This window comes from Gasterosteus aculeatus, chromosome 4, assembly GCF_964276395.1.
Source record: "Gasterosteus aculeatus chromosome 4, fGasAcu3.hap1.1, whole genome shotgun sequence".
In the NCBI taxonomy this organism is placed as follows: domain Eukaryota; kingdom Metazoa; phylum Chordata; class Actinopteri; order Perciformes; family Gasterosteidae; genus Gasterosteus; species Gasterosteus aculeatus.
The window spans coordinates 33,002,619-33,013,600 of record NC_135691.1 but is presented as its reverse complement, the minus strand read 5'-3'; the positions used below and the strand labels follow the sequence as shown (position 1 = coordinate 33,013,600).

Sequence of the window (10,982 nt, the reverse complement as noted above, 5' to 3'; positions counted from 1 at the left end):
GAAAAAAAAAATGGCATGTTGGTTTTGGACAAGATTCAGCTCTAATTAAGCCGCCTCGAACGCAAACGCACCCACGTAAACACACAGGAAAGAAACTAACAGAGTAAGAGTTCATTTGTGTCTCTGCTTTAACAAAAATGTACCGCCATGAGCTCAGGAGGTCTTACAGCTTCATGCGGCCCTACAAACTAGGACAGAGAGCGTTAGCACGTATCTACTTAAAGTCCAGTTGAATCCATTTGTCCTGACAACATCTGCACGAGTCAATGGAAAATAACCAAATTGTGCTGATAACAAGAGTGAGGCCCATGCGTGCCATAACATTTGAAAATGCCTCCCCCTAGTGGGCACGTTCGTGTGAATATTCACCCAAAGATTACGTTACAGGCAGGTTTAATAGTCTGAGAAAAGACTCATGTAATACTTTTCAGTAAAGTGTCATACAGCTCTAATTGTTTCTGTGCACTGGATGATTGTGAAAGGCTGAAGTTGTGGGAAGAGGAGACAAAGTCCTTTAGTAGAAATTATGATTACGTGCTATCATCTTAAGGGAGGATGCACAAGCAGTAAGCCAAGTCAGTCCAATTAGATGCAACACGTTGATTTAAGCAGATTGATTTTGCAGAACTGCAGGACGGGAGTTCGGTTTGCGGCCACTTGGTGCTGCTCTCTCTCAGCATACTTGGTGCCGCTGTGGGTGACGCACGGCATCAGGGGACGATGCACTAAATGGCTACAAAAAAAGTCCACAATCATATTTCATAACCAGGACGAAAGCCTCATATTTTCTTATTAAATCTGTGGCACGATCACGGAGGAGAAAGTGGCAATGAAGAGAAGCACTGCGGTTTGTGAGTCATTTTGAAACTTTTAAGGCGTATTTATGACAAAATTTAATAACAGTATGCGTTGAAACTATTCTGCATTACAATGTGGGAATTGTGAGGTGTGGATCCCCACACCTCGATCGGTCGATCCTGAGAGCTTAAGTGTTTTTTTTTTCAATATCTCGACTTCTTTACGCCTCAAAACACCCCAAAACTCATCATCATCATCATTAGTGCGCAGCGGGGAGCGGAGGCTGATCCTGAAACTCCACACCGCGAGTCTTCGACTGCTCATCAATCAGTCCCTCCCCAGTCGGCGCCGGAGGCTCCGGCAGGGGGATGAATGCTGAAGTGCTGATAAAAAAAAATAAATAAAAAAAATCTGCCTGTGATCGTCATCTACAATCTCAGGAATGAAGCGCTGGCGGAGGACGTTCACCTCTGCTGGCAGGAAATCACAAACGTTGGGAGACCAACGTTTTCCAGGCCCGAGCGAAACGTAAGCAAACGTAAAAGCAATCGACTCGAGGAGGGAAAACAGATGCATACGTTCACAAACACGTGCTACGGGAAAAGCACCTCTTTCCCGTAACGATGGGGATCCTTGAAGCAAACACTTTTCAGTTTGCTAAAAAAGAGCAATCAGGGGTATTGATGTAAACACACTCACTCACCGGCGAGTGAAATGAGCCGAGCAGCAGACGAGGCGACAGCGCCTGATGTGCTGCAATCAGCTTGATTTAGCATATTTTAAAAGCCTCTCAAAAGGTCAGTGCGATCGGGGGAAAAGTCCGCGGGTCCGTTACAAACATTCGCCAGCTACTTCTGTCACTTATTTCTCATCGACATTAACGGCGAACGGCTGTTTTGACGCCGAGGCTGTGGAAGTTCTTGAGCCTGATTAAAAATGGCCGTCCTTCTGCTTGCTCACACACACAAAGCTTTTATTTCATTTCCACATAACGTAGGGTGGATTAAACACAATTCATTACACTTCCAAACAGTAGAGGACTGAACACAAATGAGCAGTAAAACAATTGACAAAGCGATTAAATCGGAGCCTCCCAGGCGCCTTTGTCTCAAGGCGTCCTCGTCCCGCTCCGCGGTTTCCTGTCTTCATCTCTACTAAATAAAGTTCTGGAAGTAGGTAGACGAACCGAATCTGATTACGTTTCTTAAAGAACAAACACATTTTTCATATTTGTCTCAACGACGCCGGATATTCTCATTGTAACAAAAATGATGATGTTTTATATATCGATATATAATAAAATGTTAAGCTGAATCAAGCGTACAATTGAGCACTGTGTTTTTGTATAAAACCCAATCCTCCTCAGGAGGTTCCGAGGTCCTTCTGAAGGGCCCCGAACAGCTGCGTGACAGCGTCGGTCCACGCCTCCCTCCGCTGCTGGCCGCCGCCCCGAGCCAGGGTCTGAGCGGCGTAGACCAGGGTCAGCACCGTCCTCTCGAAGTCCTGCCAGCTCAAGGGTCGCCGGCGCCGGGCGAGCTCCGCCGTCAGGCGCCGGATGTCCGGGAGGCTCTTGGGCAGGACGTCCTCGCAGATGACCTCCAGCTTGTCCACGCTCCTCAGGGAGGCCAGCTCCGCGTCGGCGATCAGCAAGTCGCGCTGCCCGTCTTGGATCTGCATTCCGCCGAGCAGCATCTGGGAAAGAGTCGATCCAGAGGCTCGAGAACTCTCTACTCACACCAGGAACCAACTGAATGTCTAAGATGCCCCAAAGAAATGGGACTCGGACAAATGTCCAACACATTTAAAAAGAGGTTCCTAGTAATGAAGCCCTGAGCTGTTCAAACACCTTCAACCGGCTCCGGACTGACCTCGAAAAGTAGGTTGACGTCCTCCTCGGATGACTGGAACGTGGGGTTGATCAGCCAATACGCCCCGCGCTTTACCCGATACGCGGACGGGTACAGCGCTGGAACACATAAGCACAGGAAAGGGGGTTAGAGGATCTTCCGCGCGTTGAAGAAATCGGCCACCGCCTTATCCGACGCTGCAGCCCGGGGGCCCCGAGGCTGAGAAAACACAAGCTACATTACTGCTAAAACATTATGCAGGTGAGATAGACCCGTCCCCAGCTGGGCAGAGAGTAATCGGTCCGCCACGCGAGCTACAAATGACCCGAGTGCATCCGGAGGTGAGATGTTTCGCTCACAGGCAGACCAGAGAAACCATAGTCCTGTCCAGAGAGAGCTGGAATGAGAACCTTCTGCTGCGGCCAAATCGCTCTGATAAAAATCCCATGAAATACATATTTTACTGACGGAGATAAACAAGAGGAAGCTGTGCAAAAAGAACGGCAGCCAAGTAGGCTGTTTTTAATCAAGTACAACAAGTTCATTTAAGTCCAATTACAGTTTTCTTTCCACGGAGTCTGGTGCCTTTGCAAAGGGCATCTAAAATTGGCTTTGCTCCCCTCTTGAATGACCTGAGAGCGACATAAGGGGTGAAATGCAACCTGATATCAGGACTAAATTATGTTAAGTGACTAAACTGAACTCGTTCACATTATTCACACCTTATTGATCAGCCTTCTTTGGTATCTGCTGGCACTTTACTTTCTTTGTAAAGTTATTTGAACCTTTTAAACTGTAATATTCTTTCTCTATGTTGTTTTCTCTTAAGTTATTGTTGAAACCTAAAGGGCCTGTCTGTTTGCATGGAATGATTCATGAAGGAGCCCGGCCGCCGTGTTTGGGTTTCGCTCGGGCACAGCAGCCCCGTCTGATAGCGAGCAGATGTTCTCACCGCTAATGGAAAGTCTTCTGGAGGTCAAGTCGCAATAAGGCTCGACTAAGAAAGCAGAGGAGGTCACAGTAGGATGAGAATTATCCACACGCACATTTTCCTCTTCCATATTGGTAATAATAGGACTGCTGCTGCCCAGATGCCTGAAATATGTTCAAATTATGATTCTCTCTTTAGTGTGAACCTCTAAAACCGATTTGATGAAAGTGCTTCTGGAGGATGAAGTGAAAAGCAAAGTTAATTCAAGCCGGATTCTGGTTAAACCTGCCGTTGAGCTTCTCCAGAATCCTTCCACTCCTTTTCCTCCTGCTTCGCGTCGGCCAACACTCACGCACACGTATCGAGGTGTACAGTGGGATACTGGGCCGGAGATTGGATTCGATCCACCATTGAACAGTTCTGCGGGCTGCCCGGGGGCCGCGGGAGGCGGGGCTAGTGTGCTGATCTCCCCGCGTACCTGCTTCCTGCTCGGGAGACGGCCGCCATCCATCCAAAAAGTCTGCAGCCCCGTTAGAATACACAATTTGGCACATTTGTATTATCCAAAGGCCACTGAGTTACGAAATACTTAAAGTTAAGAGTTCAAAGCACAAACTTTTTTCATCCTTTCACACAAAAGAAGCCTTTAAATACTTTTTCCTCCGCATCGACGATCAAATTGAATTATTTGCCAACAGTTAAATGACTCATGTCTCTTCCCTAGAAACACAGCTAGTTAGCTTAGCTTAGCATTCCGAGTGGAAACAGTGGACTCGGTCCAAAGTCACAAAAACCTTCAACCAGTAACTGTAAAGCTTAGTAATTAATTTGTTTTATCATGACATGTTGAAATATTAAGTGCTAAAACAAGTTCTGACTTGCTAAAATCATTTTGAACCACCCAGACACCAAACAACAGCCCTGAGAATACTGAGACGTCCCACCCCGACACGCAGCCGTGAAGGCATCGGAAGATTTAAACCCCTGATTGTTCGGGTGAATCCCGGGTGCGAGATCATCAGCGGAGGAGAAATGCCTCGGCCGTCAGTCATTAGACACTTGAAGAGACACTTCAGCTTCGGTGGGACACTGTCAATGCAAACAGAACAACACCCAAAGGGCAGCGTGCTCATTAGAACAAGGCTTAGGTTGTTGAGGGATCAAGGGGCTGCAGGGGAACGACACATCGGAGAACCCCCCCGATGCTGATTTACATTTAGAATGATTAATATGTCATTTGCATAAAAGTTGTCTACTGCTCTGCGCCGTTGTTTGCTGTGCGCGTCAGTGCTTTGGCGTGCAGTAAAGTGGGGTGTTTCATGCTTCCAGCGGAGGGAAACAGCAGTTTCCAATGAAACGTTATTGCCTGTTAACGCTCACGGAGCACAGAAACAGGCCACGTGTCTGATTAAAACATCCCTGCAAGGAAAACAAACAGCAAAATAAAATCAGGCAGGGGGGAATCTGGAGGTGACGTTTGCTTTGCCGCCGATCCGAAACAGGGAGACGGAGAAGCGGCGCAAAGACAGGCCAAGGCAGCCTGGCGAGGAGTCTAAAAATACAGGCAAAATATAACAACGAGGAAGTGCCGGCAGACAGAAGAAGGGTGGAGCGCACAGCGGACGATCTGGCAGGGAACCCGGGCGCTGACGAGAAGACAGGGAACAGACGCGCCAAGAGAGCTAAGGGTCGCTGGCGGGCCGGAGCGGGAAGAGGTGGGGAGTTTCTAATGTAGACGTCCCACCTTTACGACATCTCAGCTCTCCCACCGCTGCTGGTTCCGAGCCCGTTGACTCCTTAGTGCTTCCCCTCCCTCCTCTGGCAACAAGCGGTGTTTTGATGGGCCGGCGTTCCCCCGGTGGCGTTACTGACGGACTTGTAATCTGCCGCTAATCGCCGTGCAAGGAGACGAGGTCCATTAATCGGCGAGGCTAAATGGCGTTCCTGGCTGGAGGGTTGTCTGAAAATAGTGGAAAAGGGGGGGGATACAACAAAATGGACGCAGCTTGCGTCAAAAGGGGGTGAAAAGGAGGCCGGAAGAAATGAAAAGGCCAATCTTCTGCTTTTAAATTCACCTCCACGTTAAAACTGTTTTTACATCTGCAATGTAGACAGACTTCCCCCCTTCCGACGTCGCCACGGTGAGACGAATCCCCGAGAGGCTGATGATGCGACGAAGTCAGGCAGGTTCGCCAGGGAGGATCCCGCTATTCATCTGCCCCAGTGATAAAACGAGCGGGCCTTTTTTTCATTAAAGTGCCGGCCAGCAGGTCGACCAGACATATTGAATGTAGTGCCGTTAAAGCTCTGGATACAGTGGAGCTCGGCGGCGTCAGATGGAGAAAGGGGACATTTTTCTCTCCAACAATCCGTTCGCTCAAACGACTGGAAAGTATTTCTTTCGGTTTATTACACAGTTTTAAGGGCCAATCAATTGGGTGTCTTTAGCTCCGCCCTCTCGTGTCAATTCCGGCGGCAAAAAAAAAAGAGGAAGATGGCCGAAACACAATCTTCCCGTCAGAGGCGATAAATCTCTTCGTCTAGTTTCCTCGGCCTTCGCCATCTCAACTGTAACGCACATTTATGCACGTGGAGCAGATGCGGCGGGTTCCCGTGGTGAAAACTCAAGAGGCAGAACCGATCGTGCGTCAAATCGTTAACACAATCATGTCGGTGTTCCCTCCAAAGTGACCCGTCTTAAGGTTTTTTTAAGTGACGTTGACTGTTGAGAAAGGAATTTCCTCAGCGAGCGGATCCAGCGAAAGGCCGGTTCGCTTTTCTTTGGAAAACGATCCGTTGGCGTCCTCCTCCAATGTTCCCGTTATCACACATTCCTTCACAGAACACACACACACACGAGCAAACCAGGATTTAACCACCTTAAATGTCTGTCTTTCCATTATCGTTGTCTTTGTGCAGCGTGGTTGAGGATGGAGATGTTGTGCAGCGTGGATGAAGATGGAGATGTTGTGCATGCGTGGAGTCAGAAGGTCCTACCTACCTTTGCTGTGGTGCTGACTGGCTGTCAGGTACACGGACAGGTGAGCAATGGCGAGCAGAACCCACCAGTGAGTCATGTTGACCCCCACACACCCACCCACACACACACACACACACACACACAGATCGACACACACGGTCCTCTCAGGAGAGCCGCTTCCCAACGCTGGATGAAAACGCTCCGACTGGGGAGTTTTATACCGAGCAGAATTCCTTCATTTCTTGCATTTTTTTTTTTTTTGTTCATTGCCACCTCCCTCCATCCGTCCGCTCTCCCCCTCTTTTTGTTTTTATTTCTGTGTGTGTGTGTGTTCTCTTGGCTGTCCGAGCTCTCATCTGGAACTCCTCAGGATTTCTTGGCTGGGTTTTCCTCTCAGCTACTGGCTGGAGGAGCTCCGTGACTTTGTCCGGATACGTCGGCGACGGACGAACCGAAGCGGCGGCGGCCCGCGAAAACAGAACCAAAGCAGAGCCGGTGCGAGACGTGAGCTTCGTCAAGCATCGGTATCTCATCCCCATCACCGTCACAACAACAATAGACCCTTTTGTTTTGGGTTATTTCATGAATGAAAGCAGGATCCAGGCCGTATTAGTTTTGGTTTACTCTTTAATGTATTCTGCTGGAAATGGAAATTATCATTTTACGAGGGGTCGTTAAGAAAACGCTGCCTTTTCTTTATTTTTCTTCAATTTCAAGGTTAATTAACTGAGTCAAAAGGCAACGATGGAACCCAGAACGAGGCAGACGGAGACAAAGAGGCGCAACAACAACAACCACAGCAACATGAGGACCACTCAAAGCATTAAGACCCTCTCCCCTTCTTCATGCGCTCTTCGTGGCTCTTTGTTGTCACAATATGTGCAATGAAACGCACATAACGGACTGTGTAGGAGCCGTGGAGCTCAGGTGGTTTGCCCGGTTGGCTCAGCGCTCAAGGCTGCATCTGCCGATATAAAGCACAGGCGCTTTGTCAGGAATGGCCTTGTGTAAAAGAAAAGCACTTAAGACCAGAGAGCAACGATTGATTATTCAAAAAGAGCCCGTAGATATTCCACTTAAGTGTTGTTGATCGACGCTGCTGTTGAAAAATGAGGTTTTGTGTGCAGTAATTGTCCACTTTTTTGTGTTTTCAGCAACAGCATGAAAACATAAGCGGCGGATTCATTTCAGCGCCGATAAAAGAATAAAGTGCACACGCGGGGGCCGTAATCCCGTTTATCTGAATTATTTAACGAGGATTCGATGACTCCTTGTGGGGAAAAAAAGTTGTCGACAACAATTCGGGATACTCCATTTTAAATCCCTAAAAACATTGTGGCGGTAAATAAACCGAGGAGCGGCGGCGGGAAGAACGCATCACAAGACAACAAGGGTCTCCAGGGTGCCCGAGGAGGAGACATAAAACACTGTCTTGTTAATCTAGTCGCATTCAAAGGTCTGATTAATCGACATCGCCGCTGGATGACTCTCGCCGCCATATGCTCGAATTAATATTCGCTCGCAGCGGACGAGAAACCCTATCGATGCTTTTTCTTTCTTTTTTCTTTTACTTTTCTCAAGCCGGCAGAAAATCAAACATCACACATTCACGCGGACGAGGAAGCGTGGAAGCACGCGCTGCGACGCCGCGCGTGCTCCACGTGACTAAGAGGCCGACGGCATTCAGAGGGGGGGCGAAGCAGCAGCCCCCAGGGGGGGAAAAAAATGGCCTCACGTTTTCTGTTTGCCTGCAGATGCGAGACAAGAAAAATGCCTCTGACCCCGCCAGTGTTTGGGATCACGGACACACAAACACTCACACACACGCACACGCGACGCATGGGGGGGGGGACCATGAGGGGGCAGTGTTACAGCGCACATCCTGAGAGATCCCTTTCTGCTTCTCCCAGAGCCTTGAATTCTATTCAGATAAGGTCCGACGGTATGAATGTGGCCATCGGAGCAAATCAGGGACCCTTTTGATACACTTTATTTTTCGTTGCCTCTGTGCCATAAATCATTGCATTGTTGATCTGATAGTGGTCAAATTGCCTTCACACAAAGCTCTGTGTGTCAAGGTAACAGTAGGTAAACAGCAGAACTGCACCCTGTACAAATATAGAAGATGCTTTGCAGAGGCAAGATGTTGTACCTTTCCTCTTCTGGCCCATGTGGCTTGGTTTTGTGTTACGACCATCTTGTAATGCGTTAAATACTGCAGGAACTGAAGCCTGGAGGCCACAGCCTGGTATGTACATTGTTTCCATGTTTTTCTTCTACTGTGTTCACAGTCTGTGAAGTCTCAAAGCCTTCGAAAGGTTATATATCTTTCGGAAAAGCTGGCCAACTGTTGGAAAAGAGTCCTGTGAAAGTTTAAAACTGAGAGCGGTGGATTATCCGTCGTTAGCGGCAGCGCGGCGGCCTTCGCAACCCGGCGATAAAAAGGCTGTCTGGCACATCACGCGTCAAAACAACTCAACACCAGAAGCACCCGAGCGCGTGCGCGTCGGAGCGCAACGCCGCATCATGGTGGAATAATGACCTCGACTGTCCGTCACACCTGTGCGAAGGAATCCATCGATGGCCCGTCTGAACGGGAGCACGTTGTCAGAGTCTTTGTTGCCGCGTCCCGGACAGCTCGTGTCTCCTAACGCCATGCCGGTCACACGCCGGGGAGCAGACAGCGCCACCTGAGTGCAAATAGACCACCTGTCCCATTAGTGCGCAGCGCCTAATCAGCCGTCAGGGTGAACGCGGCTTTAAAAAAAAAAAAGAAAAGCTGATGTGGCGCGAGGGAAAACATCGTGGCGAGCTTCACGTTGCTAATGTCCTCCTTTGTTCGCCTGCTTCTCGTTTTTTGACCAATTAGTTTCACGCTGACGCGTCGCGTGGTCCAGATGGCGTTTATAACGTAACCCGCCGTGCCTGAAGTTGTTTTGTTTGTCCACTCCTGTGCCCCTTACCGGCCTCTGGGGCTCTGCGTCCTCCTACCTGGTCCTCGTGAGGAGATGCTGTCGGCTCGTTGGTCACGGAACCTTCCGCTGATGACCTCTCGAGTTAGCAAAAGAATCCACAGCTGGGCCGCTCTCTGAGGTGTCGGACTCATTACATCATGAGGGGGCTCAGGATGGACAACGGGATAAATAGGAGGATTGTTGTTTTCGAAAACAACTTTCTCACATACATGAATATAGAAATGGAATTGTATTGTGACTATAGTCACATATCTATATCCTATATATAAATTGATATATATTTATAGATATATATCAATATATACACGATTTTTGAAAGAGTTAAATTAAAAGTTCAGATCAATTCAATTAAAGTCGTATTATTCATTCATAATTCTGCTTCAACTGTATTATGCTTGATAAGTCTGGTGCCCTTCCTATGCCATTCAGGGCCATTGGTTTTTGATAAATAAAGATGAGTGATTTATTTGTGTGTGTGTGTGTGTGTGTATCTTTAGTCATGTTTCCAGAGGGTGGATGTTTTCTGTGCCAGTTCATTTTCTTTTAGCTTTGGCTCAGCAGCTAGTTTGAAATGGAATCTATTACACCTTTGTATGCTTCTCTTATCTGTTGATGAGACAATCAAATGGAGTTTTTGGAAAATGATCTGGTCCCATTCCAGAAGGTGGCATACTGTTACAGATAATTGTCCAAACACTCCCATTTGATTGTCTCAGCATTGGGTGTTAATTGGAGATGCACACAAAAGTATAGCCGCTCAGCTAAACAAAGGGAAATTTACTGGTACAGAGAACGTGTCCCCTACCCTCTTAGTTATAGAAGTAGTATAAAACGTCTAAAATTAGTCTAAATTTGACGTTGAAAAGACGTCTAAAACGACCACATAAATAGCCCTTACATGGAGGTCCCACGGACGTAAACATTAGACGTGCAGTAGACGTCCAAAAAAGACGTCCCCTGGCGTTACAAAACAACCCCTCCAGTGGACCAAAATTGGACGTCCAAAATGACCTAGAAAAGACGTCACTCTGACAGCGGGTAAGCGCGGTTTAAGACCTGCTACGGCAGAATTAAGCCCATCAGTGAGTAAAAAACACCGCATTGAAGCGCTCAAGATAGTTCATCCTAAGCTACAGATGCGTTAATCATATCAGCAACTATGTAAACAACTTTAAACTCTTGACCCGGTGAATCTCTTTGATGCGATGCCTTAAAAAGAAACTGCAACCTCGGGGAACAGCGTAGTTAGACGCACCTTCAATCACAAGCTTAAACTCTTAATAAAAGATAAAGCCAAACCAAGCATCACTAATCGCTTCTTCAAAGGTCGTTATTAAACACCAATTCATGCAAATACAAGACCGCTTTCGGGATCGTCCAGGGGAGCGATGGCGAAACTGAGATGGTTCCCACTCTTAAGTTGCTCAGGGACAATTAGGCCGGTCAGATGC

The 10,982-nt window shown here is 47.9% G+C and overlaps 1 protein-coding gene across 1 annotated transcript; it reads right to left on the bottom strand.

Moving 5' to 3' along the window:
* Positions 1-1,744: 1,744 nt before the first annotated feature.
* On the bottom strand, positions 1,745-6,757 carry fam180a (family with sequence similarity 180 member A). Its single transcript, XM_040175523.2, has 3 exons — positions 6,578-6,757; positions 2,667-2,764; positions 1,745-2,490 (listed from the first exon to the last, which is right to left on the bottom strand). The coding sequence occupies exons 1-3, from the start codon at positions 6,651-6,653 to the stop codon at positions 2,161-2,163; spliced, it is 504 nt and encodes a 167-aa protein (XP_040031457.2). The 5' UTR covers positions 6,654-6,757; the 3' UTR covers positions 1,745-2,160.
* Positions 6,758-10,982: the final 4,225 nt, after the last annotated feature.